General features: G+C 45.4%; 1 protein-coding gene across 4 annotated transcripts in view; it reads left to right on the forward strand.

Moving 5' to 3' along the window:
• WBP1L (WW domain binding protein 1 like) overlaps positions 1–21,333 on the forward strand; it is a 91,851-nt gene extending 70,518 nt beyond the window's left edge. For all 4 annotated transcript variants that reach the window (XM_053583083.1, XM_053583084.1, XM_053583086.1 and 1 more), the window contains 3 exons: positions 1,866–1,968; positions 16,040–16,201; positions 17,694–21,333. In XM_053583083.1, coding sequence (XP_053439058.1) covers positions 1,866–1,968; positions 16,040–16,201; positions 17,694–18,436 — 1,008 coding nt within the window. In that variant the 3' untranslated portion in view covers positions 18,437–21,333. The remainder of the gene's footprint in view (positions 1–1,865; positions 1,969–16,039; positions 16,202–17,693) is intronic.
• Positions 21,334–21,576: the final 243 nt, after the last annotated feature.

Here is a 21,576-nt window from a genome sequence, read left to right on the forward strand (position 1 = left end):
CAACCAAAAAATAGCCGGGCGTTGTGGTGGGCGCTTGTAGTCCCAGCTACTCAGGAGGCTGAGGCAAGAGAATTGCTTAAGCCCAGAAGTTGGAGGTTGCTGTGAGCTGTGTGAAGCCACGGCACTCTATTGAGAGCCGTAAAGTGAGACTCTGTCTCTACAAAAAAAAAAATAATAATAAAGAAAGAAAGAAAGAAACGGGCTTGGGACCTGTAACTCAAGCGGCTAAGGCGCCAGCCACATATACCAGAGCTGGCAGGTTCAAATCCAGCCCAGGCCTGCCAAATAACAACTACAACCAAAAAATAGCCAGGTGTTGTGGCGGATGCCTGTAGTCCCAGCTACCTGGGAGGCTGAGGCAAGAGAATCGCTTAAGCCCAGGAGTTGAAGATTGCTGTGAGCTGTGATGTTACGGCACTCTACTCAGGGTGACAGCTTGAGGCTCTGTCTCAAAAAAAAGAAAGAAATGTTGGCTCGGTGCCGGTAGCACAGTGGTTATGGCGCCAGCTACATACACCCAGGCTGGCGGGTTTGAACCCAGCCCAGGCCCACTTAACAACAATGACAACTGCAACAAAAAAATAGCCAAGAGTTGTAGTGAGCACCTATAGTCCTAGCTACTTGGGAAGCTGAGGCAAGAGAATCACTTAAGCCCAAGAGTTGGAGGTTGCTGTGAGCTGTAACACCATGGCACTCTACCGAGGGTGACATAGTGAGACTGTTTCAAAAATAAAAAAAATTAATAAAGACATGTGAAAAGCCAGATGCAATATTGTGCCTTACAGGTTTTGGCCTGTGCATAATAACCCAAAGTACATTTTGGACTGACGTTAAGTTTGGCTGGAGAGGTATTTCAGATCTTAAATGTGAAACATAAAAAAAAAAAATCCAGCCTAAACAGGAGCAAGACTCTTTATCTATACAAAGAAATAGAAAAATTTAACCAGGCGTGGTGGCAGGTGCCTATAGTCTCAGCTACTCAGGATGCTGGGGCAGCAGTGAGATACCACAGCACTCTAACTTGGGCAACAGAGCAAAAACCTGTCTCAAACAGGCAAACAAAAGTCCACCTCCATCCTGGTCCATCAGTGCTGTGAATAGAATTTGGCAAACTGCTAGGTAGTTTACTTAGCAATGCCCTTTATGTGGCTGTCCCCAGCAAGGGATCCACTCAAGATTCTTAGATCATTCAGTAAACAAAAATGATCTAGCAAATTGAAATTGGACTGAGTCACCTGAGCAGGTCTCCTTCCTTCTGAAAAGTAAAGAATTTTAGTAGCAGATTTTTTTTTTCCCTTTTAAAAATCACACTGTGAGTTGACCTTGAAGATGGTGTGGTTTGAAGTGAGTTGACCTTGAAGATAAGTGTGTTTTGAAGGGAGAATGGAAGGACTGACCAGGTGCTAATCCTCGAATATGTACTACATTAAGGATCCCAGGAAGTTTTATTTAAAACATAGTCCTAAAAAAAAAAAAAAAAAAAAGTCCTAATTGCAAGAGAACCTTCTCTTCCCCACAGGCTGAGTTTAGCACTGGAAAGTGAAATGTTTCTGCTTGGACATAAAGAAAGTGAGGCAACCCTTTCCGTCCTGTTCAAGGAGAACTTGGCTTTGAGGACTGAATCTCCTCTCCTCTATAATAAACGTATATTTTTTCCCAAAACTCTGCTTTCATTGCGTGATTCTTTTTAAAGTTTTTTTTTCTTTTTCCTAATGGAATAAACACTGGTACAAACTGTTTTGGAGTAGGGTGGGCAAGTGGGCTGGTGACCAAGAAGAACAGATGAGACACTTTCCTAAGTGTTTAAAAGCTGTGATTTAATATGCTAAGATGCTTTTTGATTTTTTTTTTTTTTTTTTTTTTAGGATAAGGAAGCCTGTGTGGGTACCAACAATCAAAGCTACATCTGTGACACAGGACACTGCTGTGGACAGTCTCAGTGCTGTAACTACTACTATGAACTCTGGTGTAAGTCCTTGTCCAGGGGTTTCTTGGTGTTCCAGGATCCCAGTTATTACTTCTGCTGCATGGGAAGCCAGGGCCTGTTTAGCCCTGCTCTGATCATCTCGGAGATACTTTTGGTGAACAGAATCTGTTAATAGGTTTCAAAAGGGCTTGCTTGTAAAGGGGGAGAATTCTGGTACTTTTGGACACCATGGGCTGAAGATGTGAGAATATGGTCTGAACCAGGTCTGCAGCAGAAGCTTCTGTCTGGGATTCTCCTTGACATCCTCTGCATTTTGTGCTGAGTAGCTTACAACAACTTAGATCCTCCCTTGGGCCCGCCCAGAAGCCCAGGCTCACTGTCTTTGCAAAGAGAAGCTGTAAGCCAAGCTACTGTGAATGGCAGGGTGAGCTCTAGATAGCCATAATGCCAGGGGCTTCCAGAATTCCCCATACAGCCTTACAGAGCTAGCTGCATGTTTCAGAGGATCCCTCTTACAGGAAGAATTTTTCCCTGGGTTCCTGCCTGTGAAACACTCCAAGAGAAAGAGGGTCTTGAGATTCAGGTCCTTTTGTTCTTCCCCACTTCTCAAGTTGAAGCATCTGGGGGCTTCCCCAGGGTGTCTAATCTGTCCTTGTCAGCTAAATGCCATGTGGAGATAATCCCTGTCTCACCACTGGTTTGGTTGAGGCCAGGACCACTTGAATCTTCCAGGGTTGCACAACAATGGTGACATTGTTGTGGTCTTTAGGGAGTGACCCAGGGTTGCTTCAACTAACGCACTTTGTACTCTGACCTGACTGGAACTCAGATGAGACAGTATAGGCAGCTGGACAAAGAATGAGAGATTGGGGACGTGCTTAGGGCAGAGAGGCCCCAGGTGACTGACACTGCAGTCGTTCTTACAATAGTCTCCTGAGAGATTTTTTCCTCAGATAATTCTCAGCCCCCATCATTGCCTCCATTTGGAAACAGACTTTGGGCTTATTTGTGAAACCAAGCCCTGATTATCACAGTCATGCCTTTTCCCCTTCTCATCTCCCCATTCCTCCTACATCAGTGTTGTGGTAAGAAAGCAGCCAGAGGGCTATTGTTTGGGCCAGAAAGGAAATTAGGCTCTTTGCTGGGAAGTGTCTCCTGAAATGCAGTTAATTGTGTCTTGTACCAGCAGGACCGGTTCTTCTAAATAGGACCTCTGTCTCACCCCTCCTTTTTCCTTTCAAAAACCAAGGACTGGCTCATCTCCCTTTGGAAGGAATTCCAGGGGCAGTCCATCACAGGAGGGGACAAGGCTCAAGATGTCCCCACCAGACCTCCATATCTATAAGCAGTGAAGGAAGACACAGAGTTATTGTTTCTATTTTAGAAGGGATGGGGCCGAGAAACTTATGAAGGATTCAAAGTGCCAACCAGGTGGATGGCCTGTGTTTAAATGTTTTAAAATGCAGATAACCACAGGGTTCAAATTCTCCTTCCCACCCACAGAGCTACAGTTTGTTTTTTGGGGGCCTGGCCCAGGCAGGCATCAGTCGCAAAAAGAAACAGAGTTGCTGATAGCCCCATCTCAGATCGACAGAGTCTTCTGAGCCTTTGGCAGAACAGAATCAGTAGCTACCAGAATTGGGTCACCAAAAGCCAGGGGTAGGAGTCAGGGTGGAGGCAGATAGGGAGACCCAGATGGCAGGGCAGTAGTCTAGGAACCAGGTGCGTCAAGAAAATCAGAGGAAGAATTGCACGGCAGGCTAATACTCTGTCCTGGTATGGTCAGTTGGAGAAAAGAGGCCAGAGACCCATGTCAAGGTGGAGAAAAGACTCTCAATTATACAAGTCAGCACATGCTTTCCAAGTTCTGAAGGGTTAGCGATTATAGAAGCAACATGTCCTTTCTGGCTGTGCCTAGAAGTGACTTCTTGGTCAGAAGATGCCCATTGTGTATCTCAGGAATTCCTTTGTTTTCCTCCTTCTTAGGGTCAGGACTTCTGCCTGATGTGTAAGGAGGGAGGTTGAGGCTCAGTGCCCATAGCTTAGTGGTTAAGGTGCTGGCCACATACAGTGGAGCTGGCGGGTTGTTTAGCCCGGGCCTACTAAACAACAATGGTAACTACAACAAAAAAATAGCCCGGTGTTGTGATGTGTGCCTGTAGTCCCAGCTACTTGGGAGGCTGAGGCAAGAGAATTGCTTAATTCTCAAGAGTTTGAGGTTGCTATGAGGTGTGATGCCCCGGCACTCTGAGGGTGACATAGTGAGACTCATCTCAAAAAAAAAGGATGGAGGTTGAGTGTTGAAATGAACCTCTGAAGTTCTCATCAAAACTGCATGTTTTGTTGCTTTAAACCATATTTCCTCTAATTGCCTCTCAACTTTGCCTGAAGTGGAAAAGTAACAGGCTTTTGGTTGGTTTCCCATCCCTCTTCCTTTGGAAGGAAAAAAATCCTCAGCCAGGAAATCCTTGGCAGGGTTTTTGTCAGACAAGGAGGTAACTGCTAAACTAAACTATAGTTGACCACAGGAACGGCGTCAGGGGAGAAGATGGCTTTCCTTTTTCTACTAAGCTGAATTTTCCTGTGTGCCAAGGATTGTCACACACACATTTTACACAGATACACAAGCACACGCAGACCTGAACCTTGGCCAGCAACCCTCTCCCCGTGTCTCTTCAGTCTGTCATAACCTACCTCTGCATGCGAGAACTGAAGATCTGTTTTATAGGTGGTGTATTTAGGGGTGAAAGGACCTGGTCGTGGCTATTGTGATCTCCAGGCGTTTTTATAGCATTTGTACTTCATTCAACATTCCATCATATGTTAATTCAGTAAACACATGTTCCAGTGGTCTTGAAAGTTGGTGGACATCAGAATTTCCTGGAGGGTTATTAAAACATATTTCTGGGCCCTCTTCCCAGAGTTTTGGGTTTTGTTTTTTTTTTTTTTTGGAGACAGAGTCTCCCTGTATCTCCCTCGGCAGAGTGCTGTGATGCTACAGCTCACAGCAACCTCCAATTCTTGGGCTTGAGCGATTTTCTCTCTCTCTCTCTCTTTTTTTTTTTTAGAGACAGAGTCTCACTTTATGGCCTTCAGTAGAGTGCTTTGGCGTCACAGCTCACAGCAACCTCCAACTCCTGGGCTTAGGTGATTCTCTTCCCTCAGCCTCCCGAGTAGCTGGGACTGCAGGTGCCCGCCACAACACCCAGCTATTTTTTGTTGCAGTTTGGCCAGGGCTGGGTTCGAAACCGCCACCCTAGGTATATGGGCCCAGTGCCCTACCCACTAAGCCTCAGGGGCTGCCCCCTTAAGCGATTCTCTTACCTCAGCCTCCCAAGTAGCTGGGACTACAGGCACCCACCACAACGCCCAGCTATTTCTTGGTTATAGTTGTCATTGTTGTTTGGCAGGCCCCGAGCTGGATTCAAACCTGCCAGCTCTGGTGTATGTGGCTGGCGCCCTGGCTGCTGAGCTACAGGCGCCAAACCCCAGAGTTTTTGATTTACTAGGTCTGAGGTGGACCTGAAAATTTGCAATTTTAACAAGTTCCTAGTTGATGCTGCGGCCTCTCTTGTTATAGAAACTGTAGGGGAGACAAGTTCTTGCCATCAGAAGGTAATCAGCAGAGAGAGGAGATAAGACCAAATGCTATGCTTGTTCAAAAGGGGAATTCTGCTTTGGCTGGATAAGACATAGGGAAAGCTGCATGGAAGAGGTGGTATTTGGGGAGGGTCTTAAAAGGTGGATAGCATTTACACATGCCAAGAAGAGTAGAAGGAATTCTAAGACTGAGGTACACCATAAGCTAAAGCCCTGTGCAAAAGAACAGTATTCATCTAGTTAACTGTTCCCCTGGGGCCATGGGGCTTGCCTAGGAAAAAATGGGAGTCGATGATGCTGCTGTGGATAGACCTCTCCCAATTGCCAGGCACTAAATAGGGTCTTCACCTGCATATTCTCATTTCATCCCGGTAACCACCTGCTAAGAATAGGTGTCATCCCAATTTCACCAGCTTAAGGCAACAAAGAAGTGCTCTGTGGACTACCACTGAGAAGTAGTAGGGTCAGCCTCACTCCAAAGCCACTGCTGCCCTTCCTGGACTCTAAGCACCAGGCTGGGAGAGTGAGGGAGGGGCCCAGGTTACAGAAGGTCTTAAATGCCAAATGAAGAAACTTCTATATATGTGTTTAATTTCTACTTGAGATGATAACTGTTCATAGATCAAATAGAGCAAAGGAGAAACCAGGACCCAGGGGAGTCCAGGAACATGATCAAGGCCAAAAATCCTAAAGCCAGATCTCTAGGTTCTCATCCCAGAGCTACATTTCCACTCACCAAGCTACATTTTCTAGGGAGTAGTCAAAGTTGAGAATTTATGCCCTTGAGATAATTTGGGCTTTAGTGAGGAGAGGGGCATGTTTCTTGACAGTGGAATTTCCCTGAAATGATAATGAAACAGGCTGTTAGCAAATCCAATCAGTAATGCCCAGCTTATTTTTCACCTGATTTTTTGGTTTCTTTTAGTTTGTCTTAAGATATCCATTGTTGGCAGGGGCTCAGTAAATAGGAGTTGTCTGAATTTTCAATGAATTTTGCAAAAAAACAAAACCTAGAAACAGACTTTGGACTTGTTCCTGTGTTTCTTTATGGAATACTTTTTGGGAATTAAAAGGGAAATTGAAAAGGAAGCCCTTCTGGTCTGTGGTTGTGCCTATAACATTAAGAATGATAATGGGCAGCACCTGTGGCTCAAAGGCCGGGGGTGCTGGCCCCACATACCAGAGGTAGCGGGTTTAAACCCAGCCCTGGCCAAAAACCGCAAAAAGAGAGAAAGAAAGCAAAAAGAATACTAATAACAAATCATAAGCTAGAGAGCTTGCCATCCGTACATCAGGCACAGTTCTGAGTATACTACTATATTAACTCATTTAGTCCTCATAAGGACCAGATACATTAAAGACCTTTCTTTATTCTCCCTATTTTACACACGAGGGAAGTAAAACCAAAATGATTAAGGTCACAAAGCTAGGATATAGTTATTCAAGTTGGGCTTTAAACCCAGGCCATCTGGCTCTTCTTTTCCATATCTGCAGTCATGCTTTGTAGAAAGGTGGCAGTCTTTCAGATGAAGTTGCAAGTCTCCAAAGTCTTCATTTCTCAAATTCAGGCCCTTTTCACAGTGGCGGTGGTAGGAGCTCCTGCCGAGGGCTGTAGAGGGCCAGGGAAGTTACCCACCAACCCCTGGGATAGAAGGAGAGCTGAATTTACTGTGTTCTTTGGCTTCTTGATGGGGAATTTCCTGCCGGTTGAGGAGTGGTGTTTTCCCAAGTTTTAGTGAACTCTGGGGCACATGACTCAGTTCCTACTTTGGACCGTAATTGTTTTTAAAAACATGTTTTCCATTTTGCAAACATGTTTTCCATTTTGCTTAGCATGACAAATGCTCCCCTCAGCTTTTTGAAGTTGTCATTGAGGAATGTAGTCTCTGGGTAGGTTGGAGGGGGGTGTGCAGGGAGTCAGGGTGGTATTTCTGTATTTCTCTGTCTGTCTTTTATTAGATTTTAGTTTAGTTTTCTTTCTCTTTTTTTTTTTTTGAGACAGAGTCTCATTTTGTTGCCTTTGGTAGAGTGCTGTAGCATCACAGCTCACAGCAACCTCCAGCTCTTGGGCTTAGGCAATTCTCTTGCCTCAACCTCCCGAGTAGCTGGGATTACAGATGCCCGCCACAACCCCCAGCTATTTTTTTTTTGTTGTTACTGCAGTTTGGCTGGGGCCCGGTTTGAACCTGCCACCCTCGGTATATGGGGCCCGCACCCTACTCATTGAGTCACAGTTGCTGCCCAGGTTTTAGTTTTTCTAAGCTTTCTTTCTTGTTTTTGAAATGATTAAAATTTTGTGTAACTCTATAAAGACTGTTCTGAATATTCTCCCTTTAAAAATTGTTGGGACATGACTCTGACTAGCAGGTTCCCAAAAGAATCAGATTCGTGAGGGGCTAGATTAAAAAAATTTTTTTTTTCTTTTTCTTTTTTTTGGAGACAGAGTGTCATCAGTCTAGCTCACAGCAACCTCAAACTTTGGGTTCCAGTGATCCTTCTACCTCAGCCTCCCAAATAGTTGGAACTATAGGCATGTGCCACCACCATGCCTGGCCAATCTTTACATTTTTTTGTAGAGACAGAGTCTCTCTGTTGCTCAGGGTGATCTCAAATTCCTAGCCTCAAGTGATCCACTTTGGCCTCCCAAAGTGCTAGGATTAAGGGTGTGAGCCAGCATATCCACCTACCCTGTTTCCTCTTATTTTAAGATGTGCTCCCAAAGATGTGCTAGGTCTTATTTTCAGGGGACATCTTATCTTTCCTGTAAGTAGGTCTTATTTTCGGAGGATGTTTTATTTTTGGAGAAACAGGGTAGAATGTCTTTTGCCTTACTTCCCATTGAGTGAGACCCGCTCGCTATGGGTCTTTTCTGTACCTGTACTAACACTCCACTATGCCACTAGTACCATTCTGCTCCCAGGTAAGTTTTCCCAGAGTTTTGACTCACATAAATAAATGATCCTATGTTAGAAATGAAGAAAGCAGAACTCAGTTTGAGACTAATTTAATATCACATAAGCTGGTATATGGTAGGGATAGTTTTTCTATCCATAATATCAAATGAAACAGCAGAGGGGCTCATAGAATTTTAGTAAACATAAGGCTGGGTGCCATGGCTCACGCCTGCAAACCAAGCACTCTAGGAGGCCAAGGTGGGTGGATTGCTTAAGCTCAGGAGTTCAAGAGTGAGACCCCCATCTCTAAAAATAGCCAGGCGTTGTGGCGGGCACCGGTAGTCCCAGCTATGGGTGCTGCCCTAGATGGGAGTTTTGTTTCCACTTCATCACTGTCTGAAATCCAGACTAACCTGAAGTCGCCATGTGGGGTGTTGTCAATGATAGAAGGGAAAATTAATGGAGAGTTTCACATCAGCAAATATTCTGGCCTCTGAGTGACATGTAGCACTTCCAATCCCAGTGCTTTAGTTACAGTTAGTCCCAAGGACTCACCAATCATAAAGGGATCTGGAAGTTCATGCCCACCATGTGCCCAGAAGGGAAGAACTAGAACTACTTGGTGAGCATGAAAACCAATGGATGAATTTTTTTTTTTTTATTAAAAGCATGAGTTTACAAAAGGTTATAAAAGCTGAGAAATACTGTCTTAAATCATATATATTGCAGCATAAAAGTTAGAAGTTGGTTGTTTTTTGTTTGTTTGTTTTACAGACAGAGTCTCATTCTGCTGCCCTCAGTAGAGTACCTGTGGCATTACAGCTCACAGCAACCTCTTGGGCTTAGGCGGTTCTCTTGCCTCAGCCTCCAAGTAGCTGGGACTACAGGCGCCTGCCACAATGCCCGGCTATTTTTGTTGTTCTTGCAGTTTGGCGGGGGCCAGGTTTGAACCTGCCACCCTCGGTAGGTATATGGGGCCAGCGCCCTACTCACTGAGCCATAGGCGCCGCTCAGAAGTTGGTTTATCTTTAGGTAAACAGTTATTGGAAAAAATGTCTTGGGAGGGTAATAATAGAGTTGGATTATCTAGTGGAAGGATTTACTTCTAAAATTATAAAGTACGCCGGGTGCAGCGGCTCACACCTGTAATCTTAGCACCCTGAGAGGCTGAGGCAAGTGGATTGCTTGAGTTCAGGAGTTCGAGACTAGACTGAGCAAGAGCGAGACCACCTCTCTACTAAAAACAGAAAAAATTAGCCAGTCATTGCGGCAGGTGCTTCAGTCCCAGCTACTCAGGAGGCTGAGGCAAGAGGATTGCTTGGACCTAGAAGTTTGAGGTTGCTGTCAGCTATGATAACACAACAGCTCTCTACCCAGGGAAACAGAGTGAGACTCTGCCCCCAAAATAAATAAATAGAATAAAATTATAAAGTAACACAACAGTATCATGCATTGTGAGATTGCACTGAGGAAGTAAGAGAAAAGTAGATAAGTCCAAAATTGTTTAGATTTGACTCCCAGATACATGTGTCCACCCCCATCCAGGAGATGTGACAGGACTGTGTCAGGTAGCCAGCTCACTCTGTGGCTCCTTCCTGGCCTCTGTAACATTCCCTGAGGGTTTCTCTGCTAGTGTCTAGTCTTAAATTGGCCAGTGCTCATAAGGAAGGAAATGGAAGTTAAGTTTATGCAAGTTTCATTCGTGACCCTGGGCAGGACCAAAAGGGAGACTTCTAAATTCAATTTATGTTCTCTGATTAGGAACATGTTTTTTTCTATCCACGGATGAGTAAAAGGGAAAAACCCTCTGTCTGTTATCCTTTGCCTGTTTTCTTGTTACAAGGCCCCAACATGAAAGTTTGGTTGAACCATGATGTCTTCTGAAAGCAATTGGTGCCCTGGGTCAGTGTTGCCAGCCTGCCAGGGCTGGGAGGCCATGTTACCATCCCATCTTGCTTGGTAGAAGGCAGTTTTGTAGGGTGATTCAGTAAGGAAATCCCAGGGGAACAGAGAAAGAGCCATTGCTCTTTCTACACTATACCCTGAGCACCACTGGCATCTTTTAGAATATTGTATGTGTTCAAATAGCGAGGAAAAAAAGTTAGGAATTTATTCATTTACAAGTCTGTTTAGGGGACAGGGAGACATTTTTTTCTTCCTTTTTTCTTTTTTTTTTTTTTTTTTTTTTTTTGAGACAGCCTCAAGCTGTCACCCTGGGTAGAGTGCTGTACTATCACAGCTCACAGCAACCTCCAATTCCTGGGCTCAAGTGATTCTCCTGCCCCTGCCTCCCAAGTAGCTGGGACTACAGGCGCCTGCCACAACACCTGGCTATTTTTTGTTTGCAGTTGTCATTGTTGTTTGGCGGGCCGGGGCTGGATTCAAACCCGACAGCTCAGGTGTATGTGGCTGGTGCCTTAGCCGCTTGAGCCACAGGCGCCAAGCCCTTTTTTCTTTTTTTTTTGAAACAGTCTCACTATGTCGCCCTCAGTGGAGTGCTGTGACATCATAGCTCACAACAACCACAAACTCTTTTTTGGGCTTAAGCGATTTTCTTACCTCAGCCTCCCAAGTAGCTGGGACTACAGGACGCCTGCCACAATGCCTGGCTATTTTTTGGTTGTAGTTGTCATTGTTGTTTGGCAGGCCTGGGCTGGATTTGAACCTGCCAGCTCCGTGTATATGACTGGCGTCCTAGCCTCTGAGCTACAGGCGCCAAGCTTTTTTTCCCCCTTTTTTCAAACAATATTAACGTGGTTTAACTTCCGACAAGAAATACATATGGAAATACTTGAAAAATTCTAAACACAAATTTGTGGTAATTGATGACAAAACATATACATGGTATTTATAATGGAGAAAAATGGAAGTTATTCAGGAATAGACAACAAATAAACAATAATATATTCTCCTTTAATATTGTACTTTAAAATTATTCCTCAGATAAACTTTTTGAGAAAACAATCTTCCCTCTACTATGAAGAAGTTCATTTTAGAAAAATTAGGAAATATAGAAAAGCAAAAAATGAAAGAGCTGGTATCAGAAAATCTGTCCTGCTAACCAGATGATTAAATTCCTGATCATCCCTTTCCTTTTTCTGTCCACGTGTACTTTTTTAAGCAAAAATTTGGATCATATTTCTTTTTTTCTCACTTTATTGTCCTTGGTAGAGTACTGTGGCCTCACACATCTCACAGCAACCTCCAACTCCTGGGCTTAGGCGATTCTCTTGCCTCAGCCTCCCAAGTAGCTAGGACTACAGGAGCCCGCCACAACGCCCGTCTATTTTTTTGTTGCAGTTTGGCTGGGGCTGGCTTTGAACCTGCCACCCTCAGTATATGGGGCTAGCACCCTACCCATTGAGCCACAGGCACAACCCTTGGATCATATTTCATATTGTGTAATTTTTCTTTACTATCAGAAGCTCTTTATATGCCAAAAAATATTCTATGAATAATTTTTAAAATGATACTATTTCATTGTATGGCTACATTCTTAGAGGAATTTAAAAAGCCTATCCAGAAATTGGTTTGTTAATTTTTTTTTTTTTGTAGAGACAGAGTCTCACTTTATAGCCCTCGGAAGAGTGCCGTGGCCTCACCCAGCTCACAGCAACCTCCAACTCCTGGGCCCAAGTGATTCTCTTGCCTCAGCCTCCCGAGTAGCTGGGACTACAGGCGCCCGCCACAACGCCCGGCTATTTTTTGGTTGCAGTTTTGGCCGGGGCCGGGTTTGAACCCGCTACCCTCGGTATATGGGGCTGGCGCCCTACCGACTGAGCCACAGGCGCCGCCCTGGTTTGTTAATTTTTAATATAAAAGCTAGCAAAAATAAAATTAGTCACAGATTTTTTTTTTTTTTTTTTTTTAGAGACAGAGTCTCACTTTATGGCCCTCGGTAGAGTGCCGTGGCATCACCCAGCTCACAGCAACCTCCAGCTCCTGGGCTTAAGCGATTCTCTTGCCTCAGCCGCCCGAGTAGCTGGGACTACAGGCGCCCGCCATAGCACCCGGCTATTTTTTTTTTGTTGTAGTTTGGCCGGGGCTGGGTTTGAACCCGCCACCCTCAGCATATGGGGCCGGCGCCCTACTCACTGAGCCACAGGCGCCGCCAGTCACAGATATTTTTAAAATTTAATTTGTTTTGGGTGGCGCCTGTGGCTCCGTGGGTAGGGTGCTGGCCCCATATACCGAGAGTGGCGGGTTCAAACCTGGCCCCAGACAAATTGCAATAACTAAAAAAAATAGCCAGGCTTTGTGGTGGGTGCCTGTAATCCCAGCTACTTGGGAGGCGGGAGCAAGAGAATCGCCTAAGCCCAGGAGTTGGAGGTTGCTGTGAGCTGTGTGATGCCATGGCGCTCTACCAAGGGTGATGGAATGAGACTCCATGTCAAAAAAAAAAGGGCGGCGCCTGTGGCTCAAGGAGTAGGGCACCGGTCCCATATGCCGGAGGTGGCGGGTTCAAACCCAGCCCCAGCAAAAAAAAAAAAAAAAAAAAAAATTTGTTTTAAACTTGTTTCTAGTTTTATAATTTGAAAGAAGACTCAGACAGTGGCTGTGTCTATAATCCCAGCTGCTTAGGAGGCTGAGGATCACTGAGCCCAGGCTAGCAAGGTCCTGTTTCTTAAAAAAATTAAAAAATTTGGGTGGTGCCTATAGCTCAGTGGATAGGGTGCTGGCCACATACACCGAGCCTGGCAGGTTCAAACCCAGCCCGGGCCAGCTAAAACAATAATGATAACCGCAACAGCAAAAATGCAGCCAGGTGTTGTGGAGGACGTCTGTAGTCCCAGCTACTTGGGAGGCTGAGGCAAGAGAATAGCTTGAGCCCAAGAATTGGAAGTTGCTGTGAATTGTGACGGCACTCTACCCAGGGTAACAGCTTGAGACTCTGCCTCAAAAAAAAAAATTTTTTTTTTTTTTTTCTTACTCCGGATGCTCAGCTCAAAGGACCTTACTCCTGATACGATGGGATGAAATATGTCCCTCTGCAAAGCCAGTATGGAAGTGATGTTCCAGGTCTAGCATCTTGTCTGGAGCCCAAGAATAGATCTGAGAGGGAATCTTAGCCCTCTTCAACCCTACTCTGAAATTAGAGGTCTGAGGAAAGAATGAGGTGCATATAAATGCGAAACAAGCACTGGCTTTTGACATGAGCATCAGTAAGACAATTGCAAGTCATCAACACCAGACTCCCTCACTACAGCTTTAATTGGGCAACAGACCTAACAATATTCCTCCTGAGAGACCAACTATGGACTGCTATGCATTTGAGTGTCTTCATGCCCCTGATTTACCTTCTGGGACCTAGTTGTAATACATTTCAACATTCATTTCCACCCCTGAGTATGGATTATATGTGATATGCAGGAATAAAGCTCTCCATTTCTATATTTATAGATCCTCATTTTTCAAGTAGATAACTTAAGAGACCATAAGAAATGGAATTTTCTAAGTATTCTATTGTACAATCTAGCTTTTTGAGCTAGTATTCAATAGTTTTAGTCTATTACATAATAAAGTTGCTGTTTTTGAACTTAAAAAAAAATTTTTTTTAATTAGCCCCAGCATAGTAGTATACATCTGTATTCCCAGCTACTTGGAAAGTAAGGTAGGAGAGTCACTTGAGCCCAGGAGTTTTAAGTTGCAGTAAGCAGTAATTGTGCCACTGTACTCCAACCTGGGCAACAGAGCAAGACCTGTCTTGTTTTTTGTTTTTGTTTTTTTGAGACAGAATCTTACTCTGTCACCCTGGGGTTGAATGCTGTGGCACCATCGTAGCTCACAGCAACCTTGAACTATTGGGCTTAAGTGATCCTCTTATCTCAACCTCCTGAGTAGCTGGGATTACAGATGCCGACTACCACACACAGATAAATTTACTATATGTTTATTTATTTTTTTGGAGACAATCTCACTTTGTCACCCCTGGTGGAGTGCCATGGTGTCATAGCTCACAGCAACCTCAGACTCTTGGGCTCAAGCGATTCTCTTGCCTCAGCCTCCTGAGGAGCTGGGACTACAAGCACCTGCTACAATGCCATATATATATTGTTGTTGTTGTCGTTGTTAGACATAAGGTCTCGCTTTAGCTCAGGCTGGTCCTGAACCTGTAAGCTCAGACGATCTGCCTGCCTCAGTCTCTTAGAGTGCTGGGATTACAGGCATGAGCCACTATGCCTGGCCTAAATTTTCTATTTTTTTTTTTTTTTTTTGTAGAGTCAGAGTCTCACTTTATGGCCCTTGGTAGAGTGCTGTGGCCTCACACAGCTCACAGCAACCTCCAGCTCCTGGGCTTAAGCGATTCTCTTGCCTCAGCCTCCCGAGTAGCTGGGACTACAGGCACCTGCCACAGCACCCGGCTATAAATTTTCTATTTTTAATAGAAAGGATCTCACTCTTGCTCAAACTCTTGAGCTCAAGTAATCTACCCGCCTCAGCTTCCCAGAGTGCTAGGATGATAGGCTAAGACCTTGTCTCTTAAAAAAAAAAGAAGAGAGAGAGAAAGAAGGAAGGAAAAGAAAAGGAAAGGAAAGAAAGATAAAAGAAAAGAATTGAATTATGAGAAAGAAGAAAATTTAAATTTCTCATAATTCTCCTTAAAGGTATCATTATTTTTTTGTTTTTCCTTTCATTCTTCACCCCCCCACCCGTGTGTGTGTGTGTGTGTGTGTGTTTAAAACAAAATTGCTCATTAATTAAAAGCACATACATTTAAAAGTCTTTTCTGCATACATTTGAAAATTGGAAAGAAAGTATATTGAGTTTTGGTGAGATTTTCCAAGTATGATCCAAAAGACAGCATAGTGGAAAATGAGAGGGCTAGGCCTTTACCTTCTTCCTCTACCTTTTCCTGGAGCAGAGAGGAAGAGAGCAAGGCTGCTGTATGCCCTGAGTCTAATGTAAGTGCAGGCAGGCCACAGGGAGGTGGGAGTAAATTGTGGCCGTGGGAGATGGAATTATACCACATCAGGATTATATTGAGAGCAGAGGAAGTAATTTTCACTCTCAACGGAAGAGATAGACCTCAGGCAATTAGAATGTTTCCACCTCTAACTTTACTGATTCTTGTATCATAGAGGCATACACAGTTGAGGAAAGCCTCTGATCTTTTTGGAGATGTTGGGGAATCCTAAACAGGAGGCTTCTGAGGTCCCTTACAATTGCTAATCTTCTAAGTTGGAGGTACAGGAGATGGGCACCAATAAAGTCTGAAGCATTTTCTCAGAGATCTGTTAAGAGAGGAAAAGGATACTGTCCAAAAAGGCAAGCATATTTAATACCCGCCAAACCTAAAATACAAGAGGACTGATCGATGGTGCTAAAGAGACGCCTCAGCACACATCCTTCCCTCAGGGTTCATGGAGTGAGCGGCCTCCTTTGCTGTTGTTATTCTTACATTCCTACTCTCTTCCATCCCATGTGACTTTTAATCTCGTGCAGACATTTGTGAAAATTGAACACATGGCTTAAATGCAAATTAACTGGGCGAGGGTAACCAGGGCTAGCTTCAACCATGTGAGCACTGTCCTAGACCGCCTTGTCCTGAGAGCCGCCTCTCTGGCTGGTACTCACTGTGTATACATGCCTCTCTGTCTGGCCTCTCCCCCCCAACCAGGGTTCTGGCTGGTGTGGACCATCATCATCCTCCTCAGTTGCTGCTGCGTCTGCCACCACCGTCGAGCCAAGCACCGCCTTCAGGCTCAGCAGCGGCAACATGAAATCAACCTGATCGCCTACCGGGAAGCCCACAATTACTCAGCGCTGCCATTTTATTTCAGTATGTATGCCCAAAGCCATCATACCTCACCCTCAGGAGCTCAGGCCCAGGGCTTAGACTGTATAGTGTGAGCATGGGAGTTTGCCTACTTCCCTCCACATAGAGCAGGTCCCAAAAGCACAGGAATAAGGAGGCTTGCCTTCAGCACCAGGAGCAGGAGCTATGGATGCAGGTCCCTGAAGCATCTGGGCCATTGCAGAGCTCACAGCAGCTGGATTCTGGCCAGATCTTTGGCCCTTTACAGATTTTTTTTTTTTTTTTTAGGCAGCTAGTATGTAGTGTAAGTGAATTGAGATTTGGAGTTTAGTGGCCTGAATTTTTCTCATTTTCCTCACTGACATGTGATGTGCCTGAGCAGAAGCTGCCATATCAGGGGTGGCATTAGGACTTCTTGAGAACCAGCAACGTGGTGAGCCACTGCAGGGCACTCCCCAGACTTCCCTGGGCCTTATTCTTTATAGCCTCTCCAATGATCAGTAAGGGCCTGGTTGTGCAGTTTGTCCAAAGCCATTCTGCAGTGTATTCTATAAAATAAAACATTCACAATTTTTTGAATTCCACATCTAGAAGAGTTAAATGCTTAGCACAGTGCCTGGCATATAGTAATGCTCAATAAATGCTAGTAATTATTATTATTACTAGATTACCTGTGCCTCAAGGCATTCAGCACATTCAAAAGATAGGCCTGTCGCCCTCAGGAGAGTGTCATGGCGTCTCAGCTCACAGCAACCTCAAACTCTTGGGCTTAAGTGATTCTCTTGCCTCAGCTTCCCAAGTAGCTGGGACTACAGGTGCCGCCACAACACCCAGCTATTTTTTGTTGCTATTGTCATTGTTGTTCAGCTTGTCCAGGTCAGGTTCAAACCTACCACCCTCGGTGTATGTGGCTTGTACCCTCACCACTGTGCTACGGGCACTGAGCCTATGTGTTCTTGATCTTAGTCAAGACAAAGCTTGGTTTGTCTTTCCAGACTACCTCCAGCTGCACTAGAGTGAGAGACAACACAAATTTCTGACCTCTCAGAACATGACCTTCCTGGCATATCTGGAAGGGTAGGGAAAGGAAAGAAAAGTGTTCAGGAAGTCTTACTTAGGGTCCTTGACCTGAGGCCTATGAGATTTAGGTAGAAGACACAGTCTGAGCAAGAAATTTGAGACTTGTGTGCATGTGAAGACAGGTTTGTTCCAGGCAGAAGTTATTTCTTGGCCATCCTCTGTCTTAACTTCAAATAGGTAGGAAGTCCTTCCCTGTGAATCAGCTTTAGGGACTCTCAGATTTCAAGAAGCCAAATCAGGTCACTCCCATACTGTCCCTCTTTCTCTGCAGAACTGCTCACAGCCCTCTCCCCTTCTCACAGCCAAGAGCTATAGCTGTCACTTGGTGGGTATGCTGGGTGGGAAGAAATAATGCATGTGTTTAGTGCCAGCTTTGCTGTCTATCCTAGAACAATTACCAGTGCAGTAATTTCTCCTCCCTGCCTCCCCATTTTAGGGTTTTTGCCAAACTATTTACTACCTCCTTATGAGGAAGTGGTGAACCGACCTCCAACTCCTCCCCCACCATACAGTGCCTTCCAGCTCCAGCAGCAGCAACAGCTGCCTCCACAGTGTGGCCCTATAGGCGGCAGCCCCCCAGGCGCTGATCTTACCAGGGGTTCCTTAGGGGCACAGAGCAGCCCCTTGTCTGGACCCAGCAGAAGCAGCACAAGACCCCCAAGCATTGCTGACCCTGAGCCCTCTGACCTGCCTGCCAACCAAGCAGCCACCAAAGCTCCTGGAATGGAGCCCAGTGGCTCTGTGGCTGGTCTTGGGGAGCTGGACCCAGGGACTTTCCTGGACAAAGATTCAGAATGTAAGGAAGAGCTGCTGAAAGATTACAGCTCTGAGCATGGCAGTGTACTCCCTGACAGCAAAGACAAGACCCCTGGGAGACATCGCCGCTTTACAGGTGACTCGGGCATTGAAGTGTGTGTGTGCAACCGAGGCCACCATGATGATGACCTCAAAGAGTTCAACACACTGATTGATGATGCTCTGGATGGGCCCCTGGACTTCTGTGATAGCTGCCATGTGCGGCCTCCCGGTGACGAGGAGGAAGGCCTCTGCCAGCCCTCCGAGGAGCAGGCTCGAGAACCTGGGCACCCCCATCTGCCACGGCCGCCTGCATGCCTGCTGCTGAACACCATCAATGAGCAGGACTCTGCAAACTCGCAGAGCAGCAGCTCCCCCAGCTAGAGCAGGCCCTGCCTGTACCCAAGAATTTGGCAAAGCAACCAGGGTTGGGGAGAACCACAAGAGAAGCATTAAGTGACTTTCAGAGAAGGTGGTACAGCCACTTTGTCTTTTTTTTTTTTTTCTCCTCTCCTGCATTTCCCTACATCTCCAGGTACAGTTTGGGGTAGATGCCTCTTCCCCCACAAAAGCACAGTGTTGTGAAGGGCTGAGAAGTTGGCTCTGTGACTCATTTCTCATAAACCCACTCCCACACCCTCTTTTTTAAGTCATATCTCACCTTCCTGTTTGGGTCAGAGAAATATGTGTTTTAAAACCCCCAAGGAAGGAGGCTAGGACTGTGCCCTGAGATAATGGAGTAGATTTATGCTCTGATTTTCGTTTAAGAGAATTTTGCTGTGTCTCAGTCCAGGAGAGGCAGCCCATCTTGTTCTTAGGTGAAGAAGAAAGCCCACAGAGGCCCAGGATTTGTTACCTGTGACTGCCAAGGTCTGCAGAGCCAGAATGGGGCTAATAAGATGTAGAATAGTGAGAGCTCATGGGCAGTTGTATGGTAGACTGGTGGGAGGCTTGTTGATCTCTCAGATTCCAGGTGACAACATAGATAATACTTTGTGCATCCTTGAGGGGCCCCTTCCCAGCAGGCTCTAGCTGGCTGTAGGCTGGTTCAGGTATAGAAAATTATTCTGCCTTCTCTTTGGTTTTTCTTTTAAAAACAACAAAACACAGCTGAAAACAGGAATTTTACCAGTGGGCACCCAAGAATTCTCTTCTGGGAAAGGAAAGTTTGTAGCTCTTTCCCAAGTTGGCCTTAAAAGATCCTAGCTGCAGTTGAACCAGAAGAGAATATTTTGTGTGAAGGCTTAGATGGGGACTATTCTTTGGAATGTCTGTGAGCAGGAGGCCCCAGGGGCAGTGAAAAAGGTACGGCTTTCTGTATCTTTGCCTTCCAACCTGTGCCCACAGGTGCCCGGCACCAGCAAAGCATATGCTCTGCTGGCCTTGATGTCTCACTGTTCCATGTGAACAAGTGACTGAGGAAGCTGTGGGTTCTAAGGAAGGGCAGCCCCATAACCTGGCTCTCTCACACAGTATTTTGCCTTTGATTTTGAATAATTTTCCTTTCTCTTTTGTGGTGGTGGTGGTTATTTGTTTTAAACTGACCACTTGGAAGAAATACCTGACATATCTGTGGTTTTCACGCCTTGTCTCTACCACTTTTGAGTGGGGAAATTCATTTTTCTGTAGCCTATGTAGAGTGTAAGTGACCCAGATAGGAGGGTGAATGCAGCTGTCCTGAAGGCCTGCAGGATCCTTATGACTGTTGTTTGGCTTTAGGTAACCAGTTGAGCTTTGATAGGAATAATCTAAGTGGAGAAAGCAAACAGCCGAAACTAACATTCCCCATTCAGCCCTATTCATATGAAGAGTTTGGTTCTTTCCTCACTCTTAAATGATGATATTGAGATCAGGTATTAATATTATGGTAAGAAAGGAAGAAAAAATATATAGATAGATAGATAGATAGATAGATATCTATATATATACAAAAACAGACAAATCCAAGGCTGTGAGGTGAACAAGCGTCTGCATTTGGATTCCACAAAACCAAAATCCATGTTGAACAAAGTGAAATCCATACACAGTGACTTTTTGGGTGACCCATGTATGTGTGTGTCTATTGTGTGTGAGCCCCGAGCCCTGTTTTCCTGTGAAGATACTTTGAGTGGCAGCCATTCTGTTCACGTGGACCACACGTCTGGAGCACAGATGGGCTTCTCAAGGTAATTTATTTTACGCATTTTCTGTTTACTGAACAAATGTCTGACTGCGTACTCGGGTGTATTCAGTAGCATTGTCAATGGCAGTCCCCCTTTGTTTGCCAGAGATACTGTGCTCAAAGTAGAGGTTTTACTCTGCTCATCACTGCACTTTGCACATTGCTCCATGGACACTCAGAGGCCTGTGTTCCCTACAAATGGAAACGTGCTCTGAACCCATCTGTCTCCCTCAGCTGCTCCTGGCCCTCGGTATCAGCTTCCGGGGATGTCCACAACCACTTGGGACAGAAGGCAAAAGTGGAATTTCATACAGAAGCTTGATTGGATCTTCAGTGACAAGCTTGCACTACCTGTGGCCCAGACATCAGCCCTACCCAGAATTGCCAGGCGGAGGTTTTGGCGGACACCCACTGGCACCGCAGGGCCTACCTCCCTCTGCTGAATCCAGCTGACACAAGCAAGCTGGTGTGTGGCCAGAGCTGGCCGGAGTGTGTCAGCGGTCCTCAGATGCCTTTCCTTCCAGCTTTTTAAAAGAAAATCCAAATAACTCACTGAAGTGTCTCAGAGGAGAACAAGTTTTACCAAAATGAATCTTTCTTCAGTTAACTATCAAATGGATGAACTCTGACCCTCTCAAGTTTCTTTCCCCAATTAAAGTGGGGAACCAGCCTGAGTTTAACCATTGGATTCACTGCAGCATCCTACCCTGAAGGCACGAGGAGATGAACATGCAAGCCGCAGAACTGGCCTCGATTCCTGAGGGCACAGTCTGGCTCTGCCAGAAGAGGCTACCCTGCTCAAAAAGATGGAAATAGGATGGAAGGAAGAGTTAGGGGGCCAAGGAGATTTGCGGGAGTCTGGTTTTCCAGGTGAATGAGAAGGAAGGGGTTGGTCGAGGGTTTGGTGCTACAGTCAGAAGATTTGCAAATGCTAACACATTCCTGTATGAGGCACATCACCATTTGTCAGTTATTGTGATTTGTGTATTTTAAGCAATAAGATTCAGCTGGTCAGACTTTTCTGGGCAGTCCCAGTGACGCATTTCCTGTGCTGTGATTGTTCTGAAGACAGAGTGGCTTTAACCACTGTGAGAAACCCAAATAAAAATTGATCCAAAAATTCCTGATGCTCTTTTTTTCTCATGGTACTTTGTTCCTCTCTTCTCAGACTTCAGGGAATTGCACCTCAAGATCCTAAACCACAAGCACTTTTCACTTCTCCACACAGAAGCTGAAAGGTGTCATGTAGCAGTTGAGGACAGGGTCCTGGGCCAAACAAATCACCGGGCCAAGGCCAGTCTGCTGAGTCCACACTTTGCCTCCATGAGTTTGTCCCCCCAAAACTCCCTCTATGTCAAGGGCC

Source organism: Nycticebus coucang, chromosome 3, assembly GCF_027406575.1.
Source record: "Nycticebus coucang isolate mNycCou1 chromosome 3, mNycCou1.pri, whole genome shotgun sequence".
NCBI classification, from domain to species: Eukaryota; Metazoa; Chordata; class Mammalia; order Primates; family Lorisidae; genus Nycticebus; species Nycticebus coucang.